At 43.6% G+C, this 20,148-nt stretch overlaps 1 protein-coding gene across 1 annotated transcript in view; it reads left to right on the top strand.

Moving 5' to 3' along the window:
• The window catches only part of tshr (thyroid stimulating hormone receptor), a 73,583-nt gene that overhangs the window by 14,788 nt on the left and 38,647 nt on the right, over window positions 1–20,148 (top strand). Inside the window, exon 2 of the mRNA XM_072568113.1 lies at window positions 11,506–11,577. Coding sequence (XP_072424214.1) covers window positions 11,506–11,577 — 72 coding nt within the window. The remainder of the gene's footprint in view (window positions 1–11,505; window positions 11,578–20,148) is intronic.

Here is a 20,148-nt window from a genome sequence, read left to right as displayed (position 1 = left end):
TTTCAAGAAATTCTCATCAAAGATGCCCGAGGATGCATTGACTTTTTTAACACCTGGTTCCAGCATCATTTCTGCATACTTCAGATTGCAGGAAGTGTGAAGCTGATAGGCAGTGTATCTGACTGGCAAATGCCCTTTGAAATGGCCCAGTGCGCCACTCAATTTAAATACTATGGGGCATAAGTTTTAAAGAAGAGAAAGGGGAAGTTTAAAGGAGATGTGCAAGAAATGCTTTTACACAGAGGGTGGTAGGTGCCTGGAACCTGCTGCCAGGGGAGGTGGTAGAGGCAGATATGAAAGCAAAGCTGAAGAATTATTTAGACAGACACATGAACATTTGGAGAATAGAGGGATATGGACCATGTGCAGGCAGATGGGAAGTTTGAATTGCATTATGGTTGGCACAGACATGATGGGCTGAAGGGTCTGTTCCTGTGCTGTCCTGTTCTATGTTCAAAAAAAGTTGAGGTGATCCCTAACTTCCAGAGAAAAGCCAAATGTGATATGAGCAGAGGTCAGGAAATTAGAGTCACAGCCTCTCATTAATTGTACTCAAGGCTGAGACAAACAGAGTTTTAGTCAGGAAAGGAATCAAGGGTTATGGGGATTTTGAGGAGATGAGGATTATCAGATCAGCCATTATCTTATGGAATGTTAGAGCAGACTCGATGGGCTGAATGCGGAAAATGTGTTGCTGGAAAAGCGCAGCGGCTGCGTGGTTAATGGCGCCCGAGCGCTTCCGAAGGCCGATCATTCCTGAAGAAGGGCTTATGCCCAAAACGTCGATTCTCCTGCTCCTTGGATGCTGCCTGATCTGCTGCGCTTTTCCAGCAACACATTTTTAAGCTCTGATCTCCAGCATCTGCAGTCCTCACTTTCTCCTCCTCAATGGGCCGAATGGCCTATTTCTGTTCCTATGTCTTATAGTCAAAATGAAATTGTTTGAATAGGTGAAGCCTGGGAAAGCATGCATTTGTTCATGAATGACCCTTCTAGGCTGACAAAGAATTGCACCTGAGAAGAGATGAAGGCAGATTTGGTTCATGGATCAATTCGTGGGTTTGTCAGACCTTGCTCAAGACAGAGAAAGTCATGGAATCATAGAGACATACAGCACAGAAACAGGCCCTTCAGTCCAACTCAAACACGCCAACCAGATATCCTTAACTAATCTAGTCCCATTTGCCAGCACCTCGCCCATACCCATCTAAACCCTTCCTATTCATATACCCATCCATATGTCTTTTAAATGTTGTATTTGTACCAGCCTCCACCACTTCCTCTGGCAGCTCATTCCATATACACGCCACCCTCTGTGTGAAGAAGCTGCCCCTTAGGTCCCTTTTATATCTTTCCCCTCTCACCCTAAACCTATGCCCTCTAGTTCTGGGCTTCCTGACCTCAGGGAAAAGACTTTGTCTATTTACCTTATCCATGCCCCTAATGATTTTATAAACCTCTCAGCCTTCGATACTCCAGGGAAAACAGCCCCAGTCTATTCAGCCTCTCCCTGTAGCTCAAATCCTGCAACCTTTGCAACATCCTTGTAAATCTTTTCTGAACCCTTTCAAGTTTCACAACATCCTTCTGATAGGAGGGAGACCAAGGTGACACATTTGAAAAAGCAGTACAAACCATGAGGCAAGTGGATCTTTAGGCACCATTTGAGGGGAAACTGACACAATGTGAAATAAAAATCAAGCAGGATCACTCTGTTCAAGGAGAATGTGCGTGAAAATTGTTGCTCGTCAAAAGCGATAATATTGCACTGTTTTATAAAGTATCACCTAATGGGAAAAAATGTCCAGCAGGGGGAGCACAGTGCAATAACTGGAGAAGACTAGGTCAGTGCATAACATCCGATCATTTTCAGATGACAACAACTGGAAGAGAAAACAAATTTGAAAACACATTGAAAATTCTCCCTTGACCTGAACTGCAGATTCCTTTTTGCCTGGAAATAGAAAGTAGAATCATACATGATAGAAAAGGCCCTTCAGCCCGTCAATTTTGTCACATGTACTTCACAAACAAAATACAGTGAAAAGCTTTTAAAGTTACCATACCTGTATTAATGACAGATGTTATAGATAACAAGAAAAGAGTAAAAATGTAGAACAGGGTTCATCTTAGTTCGGGGAAAGTCGATAAAGACAACAAATGCTGGAATACCCAGATGCTGCTCCTGAATGATCCATATCGATGAGACCTTCACGCCAGGACAAGACTGCCAAATTGGGAGGCCACCACGCCAGGCAGAGACTGCCCCTCCGGGATGAGGCCAACAGGAGACCGCCAGACCAAGGCCACTGAGCCAGGCCAAGACCACCAAACCAGGTGGAGATCGGCCCTCCAGGCAGAGACCGTCCCTCCAGTATGCGGCCATCACAACTGGAGATCACCAGACCAAGACCATCACATTAGCCCGAGACCACCAAGCCAGGCCGAGACCACCACACCAAGCTGGAAGCCTCCTCTTCGCTGGGCCCAGTCCGGGAGAAGACACCTTCCATCAAAGAACATGAGAAATAGGAACAGGAATAGGCCATCTGGCCTGAAGTTTAAAAAGATCAGATAATAAATGGAAACATTAAGAAAAAGTAAAACATCTGTACCACCAAAGCGACATGACAGCTACATTAGTCCCAGTTTTCTGCAGGCAGCTGGTAGCCTTGAATGTTATGACACTTCAAGTACTCATCCAAGTACTTTTTACAGATTGTGAGGATTCAGCCTCAACTACCCTCCCAGACAGTGCATTCCAGATTCCAATATCCACTGGGTAAAGAATCTTTCCTCAAAGCCCCTCTAAACTTCCTGCCTTCCATCTTAAAATTATGCCACCTTGTTATTGACGAAGGTGAACAGTTGCTCTTTAGTCACTCTGTCCATGCACCTAATTTCTTATGCATCTGTAACAGATTCCACCCTCAACCTACTCTAAAGTGCACAGCCTTTCTTCATCACTGAAATGCTCCAAGTCAGGCAGCATCCTGGTGAATTTCCTCTGCACCCCCTACGGTGCGATCACATCCTTCCTACAGTGCAGGGACCAGAACTGCACACCGTTCTCCAGCCGTGACCTAATCTAAGTTCTGTTCAGCTCCAACATAATCTCCCTGCTCTTATAATGCGTGCCTTGACTGATAAAAGGCAAAATACTTTTCCAGTACTCTCTAGAACTTCCCACGAAATCCGTCCTCTTTATATAAGCTCAGTTTGTGTATCTTGCTTTGCAATGTAATACTTAAGAGCAGGTAAGAGAGCAAAAAACTGTAAACAGTGGATAACTTGCTGTTATAAAGGACTTTGCAATTTATAGTCATGAAGTGTAGACACTGTGTCAAATAGGTGGCACGTCAGACTAGAGGCAACAGAAAAGGAAAATTGTAATGTTAGGAATGAGGGTTAAGAGAAAATAGTAGTGGATAGAGAAAAGAAAACCTAAGCATTCACCAAAAATCTAGACAAGGTAATGGCGGCACGGTGGCTCAGTGGTTAGCACTGCTGCCTCACAGCACCAGAGACCTGGGTTCAATTCCCGCCTCAGGTGACTGACTGTGTGGAGTTTGCACGTTCTGCCCGTGTCTGCGTGGGTTTCCTCTGGTTGCTCCGGTTTCCTCCCAAGGTCCAAAAATGTGCAGGTTAGGTGAATTGGCCATACTAAATTGCCTGTAGTGTGAGTTGAAGGGGTAAATGTAGGGGAATGGGTCTGGGTGGGTTGTGCTTTGGCGGGTCGGTGTGGACTTGTTGGGCCAAAGGGCCTGTTTCCACACTGTAATAATAAAGTGAATGAATTGATAGGGCACATTTAAGTAAGTAAATATGATCTGATAGCTATTACAGAGATATGGCTGCAGGGTGACATGGTTTAGGTCCTGAATATTGAGGAATATATTACATTCAAGAAGAACAGGTAAAGGTGGAAGGGTTAGCACTGTTTATAAAGGTAGCACTATTTTACAATAGTTAAAGATGAGCTTGGTTCAGGAGATTAGAATGTGGAATCAGTTTAGGTGGAGCTGAGAGACAGCAGGAGAAAGAAGTCACTAGTGACAGTGATATACAGGACCGCTAACAGTAATCACAACATGGGACAAAATATACAAGATGAAATATTGTGTAAATAAAAACCGAAAGAATTGCAGATGTTGGAAATCAGAAACAAATACAGAAATTGCTAGAAAAGTTCACCAGGTCTGACAGTATCTGTGGAGGGAAATCAGAGTTAATGTTCGGGTCTAGTGACCTTCCTCAGGACTGATGGTAGTTAGGAAATAGTTGGTTTTGAGGTTGGACAGACAAAGGAGCGGTTACTGATCAGCTTGGGGAATGATTAGCTACTATTAGTGGCTAACAATGGATTGTGTGTAATAGCAGACTATGTGATAACAAGGCCTGGTGTGTGGGGTAGGGAGATGGGAGAAAGTGCCTCAAGCCGTAAATTATTGGGTGTCTGTGATAAAGGGGCAGCAGAAGTCATGGGTGACTTTAATCTACACATAAAACTGGAAATGTCGGACTGGGTAATAGTAGTTTGGTTTAGTTAGCGATTTGTAGCTCAGGTTGATGATAAGTCTGTAAGTTAGCTCGCTGAGCTGGAAGGCTTGTTTTCAGATGCTTCGTCACCATGACTAGGTAACTTCATCAGTGAGAGTCTCCGGCGAAGCGCTGGTGGTATGTCCTGCCTCTCTATTTATAGGTCTTGCTTTCTTCAGGTGGGTGATGTCATTTCCAGCTCTTTTTTTCCAAGGGAAGGTAGATAGGATCTAAATTGATGTGTTTATTGATGGAGTTCTGGTTAGAATGCCGTGCCTCTAAGAATTCTCGTGCATGTCTCTGTTTTGTTTGCCCTAGGATGTGTGAGTTGTCCCAGTCAAAGTGGTGTCCTTCTTTATCTGTATGTATAGAAACTAGTGAGAGAGGTTCATGTCTCATGGTGGCTAGCTAATGTCTGTATATCCTGGTGGCAAGTTTCCTGCTAGTTTCTCTGATGTAATGTTTTTTACATTTCTTGCATGGTATCTTGTAAATGATGTTAGATTTGCTGGTAGTATCAAATGGATCCTTTAGGTTCATTACTCGTTGTTTAAGTGTGTTGGTGGGTTTGTAGGCTACCATGATGCCAAGGGGTCTGAGTAGTCTGGAAGCCATTTCTGATATGTCTGATGTACGGTAATGTGGGCTATAGTTTTTGGTTGCATTGTGTTTGCTTGTTTGGGTTTGTTTCTGAGGAATCGGCAGATTGTGTTTATTGGGTACCCGTTTTTCTTGAAAACGTTATATAGATATTTTTCTTTTGCTTTTTGTAGTTCTTGGGTGCTGCAGTGTGATGTAGCTCATTGAAATAATGTCTTGTTTCAGCTCCGTTTGTGGGTGTTGGGATGATTGCTTCTGAAGTTAAGTATTTGGTCTGTGTTTGTTGTTTTTCTGTAGACCCTAGTTTGAAGCTCTCCATTAACTGTACATTCAACTGTCACGTCTAGGAATGGGAGTCTGTTGTCGTTCTCCTTTTTTGTACATTTTACACCTGTCAGGATATTGTTGATGGTGTTGTATGTTTCCTCAAATTTGTTCCATTTTGTCATGACAACAGCATCATCCACATAGTGGACCCAAAGTTTGGATAGGATAGATGGGAGGGCAGTTTGTTCAAGTCTCTGCATTACTGCTTCCACAATGAGCTCTGATGTTGGTGATCCCATAGGTGTTCTGTTGACTTGTTTGTAGGTTTTGTTGTTGAATGTGCAGTGGGTTTAGTATTCCATAGAATTCCTTTGAGCAGCATATTTGGAACAAAACAGAAACCAAGTTACATTAGACTTGGTATTGTTTCATGTGACAGGATTAATTAATTACCATCGAGTAAAGGCAGCCCCAGATATCAACCACCATATGATTGAGTTTTGTAATCAGTTTGAAAGGGAGAAGATTATGACTAAGGCTCATATTTTAAACATAAATAAGTGTAATTATGGGGACATAAAATTTGAGCTAGCTGAAGTATCTGGGATACTAGGCTTGGAGGCCGATCAACAGAGACATGAGAGCAGATAAAAATTTAAGAATATTTCTAAATATTCAGTGTATGTATATTCCCACTAAGGAAATAAATTCTGAAGGGAGGACCTACCAACCAGAGATAACAAAGAAGTAGGGGAAAGCATTAAACTTATGGGAGAAAAAACATATAAATTCACAAAGATGAGGTTTAGGCCAGAATATAAAGAATGGCAGAGAATGACCAACAGGTTAATCTGGAGGAAGAAATCAGGTAATGAGAGGAAGCAAGCTAGAAATGTAACAGAAAGCAAGAGTTTCTGCATGTATTTAGGAAAGAGAAGAGGAAGTAACTTTGAAAAGTGAGGATGGGGAGTTAAAAGTAATAAAGAAGAAATGGCAGATGTAATGAACAAATATTTGTTTCACTATGGAGGATGCAAAAATCATTCCAGGAATAGCTGTAAATCAAGAGGTGAAAGAGAGAGAGGGATGTGGTGGACTTACAATCACCATGGAGGTGATACTGCACAAACTGATGGAGCTGCAGGTTGGCAAATGGCCTTCATCCTAGCGTCATGAAAGGTAGTGTGACAGTAGGTGTGTTGGTATTAATTTTCCAAATTGCTGGTGAATCAGAAAAAGTTCTATCAGACTGGGAAGTAGCAAATGTATTCATGAAGGGAAGGCAGGGGAAGGTGGGACAGAAAAACAAATACTATAGGCCAGTTCGCTTTACGTTTGTGACTGAGAAGAGTTTAGAATCAATCATTAAACAGCTTTTGCTGGGCACTTAGAAATATTCAAGGTCTTTGGGAAACGTCAGCATGGTTAAAGACATCATGTTAAACCAATGTATCCAAGTTCTTTGAAGGAGCAATGTGTGTTGTGGATAAAGGGGAGCCCATTGACAGTTTAATGAAAACCCTACAGTGTGAAAGCAGGCCATTCAGCCCTTCGAGTCAACACTGTCATTGGGAAATTGTTGGTGTCCATTATCAAACATCAGAGTCAGTATGGTTTTATGAAGGGTAAATCATTTGGATTTGACTAATTTGCCTGAGTTCTTTGAAGATTTAGTATTCAAAATGGTTCAAGAGGGTCCTGTAAATATAGTATATCTGGACTTGCAGAAGGCATTCAACAAGGTGCCCCACAAAAAGGTAATGCATAAGACAAGATCATATGGAGTTGGGGTGATTTATTAGCTTGGATAGAGGATTGGCTAACCAACAGAAAACAGAGTGGGGTGACACAGGGTTGAATCCTCTGGCCCCGACTATTTATAACCTATGTTGAGACTTAGATTTGGGAATAGAAAGTATTATAGACAGTGACACCAAAATGGTGGAAAAGTAAGCCACAATGAAAAAATAAAAGAATTACAAATGGATAAGGAAATTTAGGTGAATGATCAAAATGTGACAGATGGACTTGAACATGGATAAGTTTGAGATTATCCATTTTGATAGGAAGAATAAAAAGCAGTGTATTATCAAGATGGAGCAAAACATTAGTGCAGAGGGATCTGGGTAAACTAGGACAGGAATTGGAGAAAGTGAGTCTGCAGGTACAACACGTAATAAGGAAAGCAAATAGAACATTTGCATTTATTGCTAAAGGAATAGAGTATAAAAGTACAGAAGTGTTGTTGAAGCAAGGCATTGGCGAGACCATACCTAGGGTACTGCATGCAGTTTTGATCCCTTTACTTGAGAAAGGATGCAACTTCATTGGAAGCAGTTAGAGAAGGTTCACCGGTTAGTTCCAGAGACAAAATGTTTGTCTTATGAGAAGAGATTGAGCAGTTCAAAGCTGGACTCATTAGAATTGGAAGGAGATCTAATTGAGAAGATTTAATTGAGGTATATAAGATGCTAAAGGGGATTCACAAAGTAGAGAAGATGTTTCTCCTTGTGGGGCAATCTAGAAGACAGGGTCATAGATTTCGGATAAGGACTAGCAGATTTCAGACAGGGATGAGGAGGAATTACTTCTCTCAATGTGTCATGAATCTTTGCAATTCACTGTCCCAGAGTGTGGTGGATTGTGGGACATTGAGGAAATTTAAGGAGAAAGTCAGGTTTTTAATGAGTTGAAGGATTATGGGGAACAGGCAGGAAAGTGGTGTTAAGGCCGAGATGAGATCAGCCATGATTGTATTTCATGGCAGAACAGGCTTGAGGCACCATTAACCTACTTCTGCTCCTGGGTTTGATTAGATTCCCTACAGTGTGGAAACAGGCCCTTCAGCCCAACAAGTCCACACTGACCCTCTGAAGAGTAACCCACCCGGACCCATTTCCCTTTGACTAATGCACCTAACGCTATGGGCAATTTAGTATGGCTAATTCACCTGACCTGCACACCTTTGGACTGTGGTAGGAAATCAGAGCACCCAGAGGAAACCCACACAGACACAGGGAGAATGTGCAAACTCCATACAGACAGTCGCCCAAGGCTGGGATCAAACCTGGGTACCTGGCGCTGTGAGGCAGCTGTGCTAACCACTGAGCCACTGTGCCGCCCCACAGTTCTTATGTTCTGAAATAACACATTGAAGCCTGTCCACAACAAGTTCACCTATCACAGAGATTGTAAATGACTACAGTTGAAAGGTTGAGACAAAGAGTTCACTGTTAACATTCGGTGTCTTTGCTCTGAGGGAAGGCTGTACTTTCCTCAGGCTAAAAGACATCTGAAGACAGAAGGTCTTCATGGAAGTGGATGGGTGTGGAGAGGGGGGAGGACAGAGTGTCAGTGCTTTGCACAAGGAAACTATTGTCAACATGCAGCACTCAGTTGTAAAAGAGCAGCGCTGTTCCATGAATGATTAGTCAAAGGCTCTTTTGCACAATTTGAAAATTCAGGCAAGCACTTATTCTCTACTGACACCAGGCAAGGTGGAGTTGGTGAAAGAGATTCTCAGAGATCATTGCTGCATGACTTTGGTTTAAGATGCTATATATACACAACCCTTTTCAAGTAGCCACCTCTGCCTCCAACATCCAGCCCTGAGTTCTAACACCAACTATTTCCTTCAACATGGATTTGTACAGAACAGAAAGGTATGAGTGTGACTATAAACAATAATGTTTGGTTTGAACTTGCATCTACATAGCGACTCACTCAACCTCAGAAAATGCAGTTGCCATTTTCCTGCTGAAGTTTGTTTCTCAGTTGCTTCTGGCACTTTGCTGTATTTTGAAATGGCTAGCCTCCTTTTACTTTAACTGGCAGGATATTCCAAACATTTACAGAAGTTGCTGGAAAAACCTCAGCCAGTCTGGCAGCATCTGTGAAGAGAAATCAAAGTTAACGCTTTGGGTTGTCAGACCTGAGGAAGGGTCACCGGACTTTTATTAACGGCATCCGAAGTTCTTGAAGCTTTTATTCCAAATTTTGGCATCCTTGACCAAAGGGATCATTCTGTTCTGAATTATCATGGAAAGATTAATGATGATGCAAATTAATAAGACTGTTAAAAAAACGCAGGGGGAAATCCCCTGTAAGGGCCTGAACAACATGGGCAATACTGAGTAATTTGTGAGAAGTCAAGCAAGCCCTATCTCAACATCGGGAACAATTTTGCTGCATCTTCTGTGAAGGTGAGATTCTTAATCAGTGCCAGTGTCTTGTCTATTAAAGAGATTATTTCTTGTTAATGACCTCATCACATGGTTTGGGTAGCATGATGGCTCAGTGGTTAGCACTGCTGCCTCACAGCACCAGGGATCCAGGTTTGATTCCAGCCTCAGGTGACTGTGTGGAATTTGCACATTCTCCCCGTGTCTGCGTGGATTTCCTCCTGGTGCTCTGGCTTTCTCCCACAGTCCAAAGATGTACAGGTCAGGATGGATTGGTCCATGCTGAATTGCCTGTAGCATCCAGGGATGTGCAGGTTAGGTGGGTTAGCCATGGGAAATGCAGGATTATAGGGGGATGGGGGGGGGGTAGTGGTCAGCATGATGGTCAATAGGCCTCAGTCAAGTCAATCGAGATAACCCTCAGTCAGAGGGCCCTGGCATAGTCAGTAAAGGTCAGCCACTGATACCAGCCTGAGGCATGGATATGGTCAGTGAGTGCTTGGGGTAGTCAGAGGGAGCACATTCTCTACGCAAAGAATGACGAGTTAACTCTATATTTCAGTAGTGGACTAAAACATGAAGGACATTTAAATGGTCATTAGATAAACATATGGATGAGAACGGAGTAGTGTAGGATAGATGGGCTTTAGATTGGTTTCATGGGTTGGCACAACATTGAGGGCCGAAGGGCCTGTACTGCGCTGCAATGTTTGATGTTCTATATAATCCACCGAACTCTCCTCTTTAACCATTTCCTTCTTTACTTTGAAATCTAAGCTTTTAATCATCCTCTTTAAAAACAATAGCTTGCATTTATGTAGCACCATTGATGTGGTAAAACATCCAAGGCACGTTGTTGTGATATGGTCAAACAAAAATCTGACACTGAGCCACATGAGGAGATGTGATCAACGGACTGGGCAAGGAGCTAAAATTTGGAAAAAGAGGGAAAAATAAATTTCATGTTCGACAACTGAGGCAGGTTTTAAAAAGAAAGAGAATGATGGAGAGGTTTAAGAAGGGAGTTCCAGAGCAGACAACCTAGATACTGAAGGCATGGAAACCAATGGTGGATTGAGGTCTGTCAGGGATGTGTAAGAGGCCAGAATTGAAGGTTGAAGACTCAGGGTTGTAGGGCTGGAGGAGGTTAGGGAGAAGCAAGGACATAGAGAGATTTGAAACTAAGGATTTGAAATTTTAAATGGAGGTTTAGGATTACTCTTTAAAGCAGTATTGGTGCTACTCAAATATTTACAATGATATCTTCCATGTCATGGTGACCAAGTGTCAACGTAATGTCTGAAATACAGTTTGGGCAACTGGTAACTGGGCTAACAGTGATGTCCCCAACCTAAACCACCCAGAAGCACAAGTCTCTATGTCATGAAAGTTGGAATTCCATCCCTAAACCACTTTTACCTCTTGCAGATGTAACCCACCTCCTGCACTGAGGTTTTGGTCATCTGTCCTAATATTTCTTTATGCACAATACTTTGGATTACATTCCTGGGAAGCACCTTGGAATGTCACACTGCAAGAGGCATGAAAGAGGCTCCATGTATGCGGATTGTTATTGTTGGTTTCGCACAGTGGCAAGCATTGTGTAGAACATCCCAGGAGCACCACCAGGGGCCCCCGCTGATCTGTGGATGATGAAGATGGTTGTGATGGACCCAGAGAGATGCCTCAATCCCAAACAGTTTCCCAACAGAAAATGTCAAGCACTGATCAAGTTCATGAAGGGAGAAAATACAATGAGCAGAATGGTCAGCAAACTCTGTTTTTCTCTCTCTGCCAAACCTGCTGAGTTTCTCCAGCATGTCTCTGTGAGTGAAATGTTAGTTTTCAATGGTTTTCTCAGTGTTATCATCGTTGTCAGCGAAACTTCATTATTAAAAAAAATCTTTCTTCTCAACAGCCGATTCATGGAGACTCAACTCAAGACCATTCCTGCTGAAGCTTTTACAAACCTCCCAAACATTTCAAGGATGTAAGTATTTGTGACACACTATTAGGCTTTTGATCACTCCCTTTACCCTAGACCAGACCTGAGAAGACCTGACCTCTAAGCCAACAATTCACTCTCCCAGTTTCTGTTATCTCCTAAAGTGCTTAGGTATTTCTCATGTGCCTTTCACATTTTTCACATCCCACAATTAATGGCCAACAGTGTTGTCACTGACTGTTGTAATGGATGAAAAGTTAGCAAGCAGTGTGTACACAAGAAATTCCTACAGACAGACATAAGACACACAGTCAGTTTATCTGCTTTAGTAATGCTGGCTGAGGATTAGCCTCGGGCCAGGACACTGAACTTGTTCTTCCTCAAATCTCTCCCCAAACAAAGGTGGGGATGAAAACCATGCGGAGGTGAACAAAGAACAAAGAAAATTTACAGCCCAGGAACAGGCCCTTCAGCCCTCCAAGCCTGAGCTGATCCAAATGTACTATCTAAACCTGTCGGTCAATTCCTAAGCATCTGTATCCCTCTGCTCCCCACCTCCTCATGCATCTGTCCAGACGAATCTTAAATGAATCTACCGGGCCTGCCTCTACCACCTCTGCTGGCAACGCATTCCAAATGCCCACCACACTCTGTGTGAAGTACTTACCGCGTGTATCCCCCTTAAACTTTCCACCCCTCACCTTGAAAGCGTGACCTCTCGTTACTGGATCCTTCACCCTGGGAAAAAACTTGTCTCTAGCCACCCTGTCTATACCCTTCATGATTTCGTAAACCTCAATCAGGTCCCCCCCTCAATCTCCTTTTTTCTAATGAAAATAAACCGAACCTACTCAATCTCTTTTCATAGCTCGCACCTTCCATACCAGGTAACATCCTCGTAAACCTTCTCTGCATCCTCTCCAAAGCGTCCACATCCTTTTGGTAATGTGGCGACCAGAACTGTACACAGTATTCCAAATGCAGCCGAACCAATGTCTTGTACAATTTTAACATGGCTGGCCAGCTCTTATACTCAATACCCTGTCCAATGAAGGCAAGCATACTATATGCCTTCTTGGCCACTCTATCCACCTGTGCAGCAACCTTCAGGGTACAATGGACCTGCACTCCCAGATCTCTCTGCCCATCAACTTTTCCCAAGGCTCTTCCATTCATTGTATAATTCACTCTAGAATTAGACTTGCCTAAATGCATCACCTCACATTTTTCTGGATTGAAAGCCATCTGCCACTTTTCCACCCAACTCTCCAGTCTATCTATATCCTCCTGTATTCTCTGACAGTCCCGTATGCTTTCTGCCACTCCACCAATTTTTGTGTCATAGAACATAGAACATAGAACATTACTGCGCAGTACAGTCCTTTGGCCCTCAATGTTGTGCCGACCAGTCATACCAATCTGAAGCCCATCTAACCTACACTATTCCATGTACGTCCATATGCTTGTCCAATGACGACTTAAATGTGCTTAAAGTTGGTGAATCTACTACCGTTACAGGCAAAGCATTCCATACCCTTACTACTTTGAGTAAAGAAACTACCTCTGACATCTGCTCTATATCTATCACCCCTCAATTTAAAGCTATGCCCCCTCGTGTTCACCGTCACCATACTTGGAAAAAGGCTCTCCCTGTCCACCCTACCTAACCCTCGGATTATCTTATATGTCTCAATTAAGTCACCTCTCAACCATCTTCTCTCCAACGAAAACAACCTCAAGTCCCTCAGCCTTTCCTCGTAAGACCTCCCCTCCATACCAGGCACCATCCTAGTAAATCTCCTCTGCACCCTTTCCAAAGCTCCCACATCCTCCTTATAATGTGGTGACCAGAACTGTACACAATACTCCAAGTGCGGCCGCACCAGAGTTTTGTATAGCTGTAGCATAACCTCATGGTTCCGGAACTCGATCCCTCTATTAATAAAAGCTAAAACACTGTCAACCTGGGTGGCAACTTTCAAGGATCTGTGTACCTAGACACCGAGATCTCTCTGCTCATCTACACTACCGAGAATCTTACCATTAGCCCAGTACTTTGCATTCCGGTTACTCCGACCAAAGTGAATTACCTCACACTTGTCCGCATTAAACTCCATTTGCCACCTCTCAGCCCAGCTCTGCAGCTTATCTATGTCTCTCTGTAACCTACAAAATCCTTCGTCACTATCCACAACTCCACCAACCTTAGTGTCATCTGCAAATTTACTAACTCACTCTTCTACGCCCTCATCCAGGTCGTTTATAAAAATGACGAACAGCAGTGGACCCAAGACCGACCCTTGTGGTACACCACTGGTAACTAGACTCCAGGATGAACATTTCCCATCAACCACCGCCCTCTGTCTTCTTTCAGTAAGCCAATTACTGATCCAAACTGCTATATCTCCCACAATCCCATTCTTCCACATTTTGTACAATAGCCTACTGTGGCGAACCTTATCGAACACCTTGCTGAAATCCATGTACACCACATCAACCGGTTTACTCTCATCTACCTGTTTGGTCACCTTCTCAAAGAACTCAATAAGGTTTGTGAGGCACGATGTACCCTTCACAAAACCGTGCTGACTATCCCTAATCAAATCATTCTTTTCTAGATGATTATAAATCCTATCTCTTATAACCTTTTCCAACACTTCCCCTTCTTGAACAGCGGAACCACATTTACTATCCTCCAGTCTTCTGGCATTATTCCTGTAGACAATGACGATTTAAAGATCAATGCCAAAGGCTCGGCAATCTCCTCCCTGGCATCCCAGAAGATCCGAGGATAAATCCCATCCGGCCCAGGGGACTTATCTATTTTCACACTATGCAGGATTTCTAATACCTCTTCCTTGTGAACCTCAATCCCACCTAGTCTAGTAGCCTGTATCTCAGTATTCTCCTCGACAACATTATCATTTTCTAGAGTGAATACTGTCAAAAAATATTCATTTAGTGCTTCCTCTATCTCCTCTGACTCCACACACATCTTCCCACTACTATCCTTGATTGGCCCTAATCTTACTCTCGTCATTCTTTCATTCCTTAAGTACCGATAGAAAGCCTTAGGGTTTACCCTGATTCTATCCACCAACAACTTCTCATGTCTCCTCCTGGATCTTCTGAGCTCTCTCTTTAGGTCTTTCCTGGCTACCTTGTAGCCCTCAAGCGCCCTAACTGAGCCTTCACATCTCATCCTAACATAAACCTCCTTCTTCCTCTTGACCAGAGATTCCACTTGCTTTGTAAACCACGGCTCCCGTGCTCGACAGCTTCCTCCCTGCCTGACAGGTAGATACTTATCGAGGACACACAGGAGCTTTCCCTTGAATAAGCTCCACATTTCTAATGTGCCCATCCCCTGCAGTTTCCTTCCCCATCCTGTCCTTCCTAAATCTTGCCTAATCGCATCGTAATTGCCTTTCCCCCAGCTGTAACTCTTGCCCAGTGATATACACCTATCCCTTTCTATCACTAAAGTAAACATAACAGAATTGTGATCGCTATCACCAAAGTGCTCACCTACTTCCAAGCCTAACACCTGGCCGGGCTCATTACCCAGTACCAAATCTAATGTGGCTTTGCCCCTTGTTGGCCTGTCTACATACTGTGTCAGAAAGCCCTCAGGCACACACTGGACAAAAACTGACCCATCTATAGTACTCGTACTATAGTATTCCCAGTCAATATTTGGAAAGTTGAAGTCCTCCATGACAACTACCCTGTTTCTCTCACTCCTATCGAGAATCATCTTTGCTATCCTTACCTCTACATCTCTGGAACTATTCGGAGGCCTCTAGAAAACTCCCAACAAGGTGACCTCTCCTTTCCTGTTTCTAACCTCAGCCCATACTACCTCAGTTGACGAGTCCCCAAACATCCTTTCTGCAACTGTAATACTGTCCTTGACCAACAATGCCACACCTCCCCCTCTTTTACCATCTTCTCTGTTCTTACAGAAACATCTAAATCCTGGAACCTGCAACAACCATTCCTGTCCCTGCTCTATCCATGTCTCCGAAATGGCCACAACATCGAAGTCCCAGGTACCAACCCATGCTGCAAGTTCACCCACCTTATTCTGGATGCTCCTGGTGTTGAAGTAGACACACTTCAAACCAACTTCTGGCTTGCCGGTGCCATCTTGCGTCCTTGAAACTTGATTTTGGACCTCCCAACTCTCAAACTTTTCATACTCGAACTACAATTTTGGTTCCCATTCCCCTGCTGGATTAGTTTAAACCCACCCAATAGCCTTAGCGAATTTCCCCCCCCCCCCCAGGATATTGGTATCCCTCTGGTTCAGTTGAAGACCATCCTGCTTGTAGAGGTCCCACCTACCCTGCAAACTTGCTGATCATATGAACAGTGCCCTCTTCTAGATCATTTATGTATATTACAAACAACAGTGGCCCCAATACTGACCCCTGTGGAACACCACTGGTCACCTTTCTCCACTTCGAGAAACTCCCTTCAACTACTACTCTCTATCTCCTGTTGCTCAACCAGTTCTTTATCCACCTAGCTAGAACACCCTGCACACCATGTGACTTCATTTTCTCCATTAGTCTACAATGGGGAACCTTATCAAACGCCTTACTAAAGTCCATGTATATGACATCAACAGCCCTTCCTTCATCTAACAACTTGGTCACTTCCTCAAAGAACTCTATTAAGTTGGCAAGACACGATCTCCCCCGCACAAAACCATGTTGCCCATCACTGATAAGCCCATTCTTTTCCAAATATAAATAGACCCTATCTCTCAGTACCCTCTCCAGCAACTTCCCCACCACCGACGTCAGGCTCACTGGTCTGTAGTTACCCAGAATATCCCTACTACCCTTCTTGTACAGGGGGACAACATGGGCAACCTTTCAGTCCTCCGGCACCTCACCTGTATTTAAGGATGTTACAATGATATCTGTCAGGGCCCCAGCTATTTCCTCTCTCACCTCCCTCAACAACCTGGGATTGATCCCATCTAGTCCTGGGGATTTGTCCACCTAAATAACCTTTAGCATACCCAACACACCTTCGCTACTTATGCCAACGTGATCCAGACTAATCAAACTTCTATCTCTAATCTCAAGATTCATCATGCTCCTCTCCTCAGTGAACACTGACGCAAATAATCATTCAGAATCTCACCCATTCTCTCATTTTCGGCACACAGCCTTCCTTCATTAACTTTTAGTGGACCAATCCTTTCTCCAGTTACCCGCTTGCTTCTTATATAAGAGTAAAATGCTTTGGGATTTTCCTTAATTCTGCTTGCTAAAGCTATTTCATGACCCCTTTTAGCCCGCTTGATTCCTTGTTTAAGAGTTGTCCAACTCTTCCGATATTCCTCCAGGGCCCGTTCTGTCCTCAGCTGCCTAGACTTACGTACGCTTCCCTTTTCCTCTTGGCTAGTCATACAATTTCTCCTGTCATCCACGGTTCACGAATCTTGCCCTTCCTATCCTTTACCTTCAACAGGACATGCCTATCCTGCACTGCCGGTAACCTATCTTTGAAAGCCTCCCACATCTCAAATGTGGACTTCCATTCAAATAGCTGTGTCCAGTCCACAATTCCCAGCTCCTGCCTAATTTTGATATAATTGGCCTTGTCCCAGTTTAGCACTCTTCCCTTTAGGACCACTCTCTTTTTTTATCTACGAATATTGTAAAACATACAGAATTGTGGTCTCTGTTCCCAAAAGAATCCCCAATGCAACTTCTACCACTTATCCTGGCTCGTTCCCCAGTACCAGGTCCAATATGGCCCCTTCTATGTCAGACTATTGACAAACTGCTCTAGAAAACTCTCCTGGATGCCTTGTACAAATTCTACTCCATCAAGATCTCTGACACTAAGTGTATCCCAGTCAATGTTGGGAAAATTAAAATCTCTCATCACCACTACCCTATTGCCTCTACATCTATTCATAATCTGTTGACCTATTTGTTCTTCTACCTCACATTCACTGTTGGGAGGTCTGTAATACAGCCCCAACAATGTAACTGCACCCTTCTTATTTCTCAGCTCCACCCATAATGTCTCACTACCCAAAACCGCCATAGTGTCTTCCTTTAGCACAGCCGTGATATCGTCCCTGACCAGCAATGCAACTCCACTCCCTCTTTTACTTCCCTCCCTGTCCTGTCTGAAACATCTATATCCTGGAACATTTAGTTGCCAATCATCATGCCCTTCCTTCAACCAAGTCTCTGTGATTGCAATAACATCATACTCCCAGGCACCAGTCCAAGCCCTAAGTTCATCTGCCTTACACACTATATTCCTTGTATTAAAGTAGATGCATTTCAGGCCACCAGTTCTTTTGTGCTCACCTGCTCTCTGCCTATTCTTCCCTTTATTAATGCTATCTTCATAATTCTTACAGTCTGCAGTCTTCACCTCGTTGCCTACTTGTTTTCTGTTCTGGTTCCTAGCCCCTGCCACATTTAAAACCTCCCCAACAGCAGTAGCAAAAACTCCCCCAAGGACATTCGTTCCGGTCTGGTTCAGATTTAGACTGTCCCACCTTCCCCAGAACCGGTCGTAATGCCCAACAAATCTGAACCCCTCCCTCCTACAGTGTCTGTCAAGCCATGTGTTCATTCTGCCTATTTCTTCATTTCTACTAAAATTGAACTCAAAGTCTACCATCTGCCGTGGCAGGATTTGAACCCAGGTCCCCAGAACATTATTCTGAGTTGCAGGATTAATAAAATCAGGTGATAATACCACTAGGACACTGCCTCCTCCTGCATGCCTAATCTGTTATCACCCAGTCTACACTATTTCCCACAGTCAAACCCCATCATCTCACAGTAAATCCTGGGTCCAACATAATCGCGTATGGGATTTAGCGCTAACAAAACAGGGCATTCAGGATAAACATTCAGGGGAACATTGAAAATGTAAAATCTACGACCACAAGGAGTGTCTGAGGGGAATACATAGTATAGATTCGAATAAATGGAGAGGTAGATTGACACATGAGGGAGAAAGGGCCAGAAGGATATACGGGTAGATTTGGGTTGTGTGGGGTAGGAGGAGACTTAATCAGCACAAGACAGTAGGGCCGAATGGCCTTTTCCTGGACTTCATGTACCACAATGTTCCTGGAAGGCAGCAAGAATCCAGAACAGGTTCGCAGCATCAAACCCTAACCTTAACCCTAACCCCAACTGTAATGTTAACCCTAGCCATAACTTGAACCTTGATCCAACCCCTAACCCTAACCAAAACCTTCACGCTGACCATATCCCAAGCCTTGACCCTAACCTTTACTCTAACCATAACGCAGACACAGGGAGAATGCGCAAACTCCACACAGACAGTCGCCCGAGGCTGGAATTGAACCTGGGTCCCTGGCGCTAACCATTGGGCAACTGTGTTGATATTGATGCAATAGGAGAGAGTGCACATGGTGAATATGAAAACTTGATCTGATAAAATCAGTGTTCCCAACCTTGTTTCCTTTGATAAATTTCCCCACTTGTCAGACATAATATTCTGTGATGATTCACCTTGTGACTTGATGAATCTTTACGCCAGAGAAATCAAGCATGATTTGCGATTATTGTTCAGGAGATGGCTGGAGGTATGAATCATAGACTGTGGATGGTCACTGTGTGTCACAGCACAGAAACGGCCTTCTCTTTCATACAGTCTGTGACAGAAAATCTGTAACTCTCTTGTTAAATGAGGGTTTACGCTTTAATTGAATCAGCAAGGGAAGACTTGCCCAGCCACTCGACAACTGCCAGCAAGGCCAGGAGGAGGACCTTCATTGGCTCCATCAGTAGCTCACAGCTAGCTGACCTCTGGGAGGGAGATCCCGCTGGTGTCCCACTCCAGGTAGGATTGTAAAGTGGCAAGAACATAATATCCCCACCCTCCTGCCTCCCCTCCCAAATTCTACAGGCTTGCTCTTTGCTTCCTAGACCATTCTCAGAGGGTTGGTCAGATTCAAACTCGTACCAGTGTGAGAAGGTATTTGTGATTCTCTTGCATGGCATAAGTCAGGAACTTCAACAACAAGGAGAAGAGTGAGAGGTAGAGGGAGAGTGAGAGACAGAGAGCTTTAGGAAGAAAATGAAACTTTTATGGTATTGGATGCAGTCCAAAGAAGGTTCATTAGGTTAATCCTGGGTATGGAGGGACTGTCTTATGAAGAGAGATTAAGCAAGTTGGGACTGTACTCATTGGAATTTAGAAGAATGGGAGATGACCTTATTGAAAGATACAGTATTCTGACAGAGTTTGACAAGGCAAATGCACAATGGTTGGGAGATGCTGGTGTTGGACTGGGGTGTACAAAGTTAAAAATCACACAACACCAGGTTATAGTCCAACAGGTTTAATTGGAAGCACACTAGCTTTCGGAGCATCGATCCTTCATCAGGTGATAGTGGGGGCTCAATCCTAACACACAGAATTTATCGCAAAAATTTACAGTGCGATGTAACTGAAATTATACATTGAAAAATTGATTGTCTGTTAAGTCTTTCATCTGTTTGAATATCATGATAGTTGTTTAGCCTTGTGGGAGAGTCTACGGCCAGAGGGCATTATCTCAGAGTAAAGATTTAAGATATCGATAAGGAGGAATTT

Source organism: Chiloscyllium punctatum, chromosome 4 (assembly GCF_047496795.1).
Source record: "Chiloscyllium punctatum isolate Juve2018m chromosome 4, sChiPun1.3, whole genome shotgun sequence".
In the NCBI taxonomy this organism is placed as follows: Eukaryota; Metazoa; Chordata; class Chondrichthyes; order Orectolobiformes; family Hemiscylliidae; genus Chiloscyllium; species Chiloscyllium punctatum.
The sequence above is the reverse complement of the archived record's forward strand: the minus strand, read 5'-3'. Positions and strand labels throughout refer to the sequence as shown.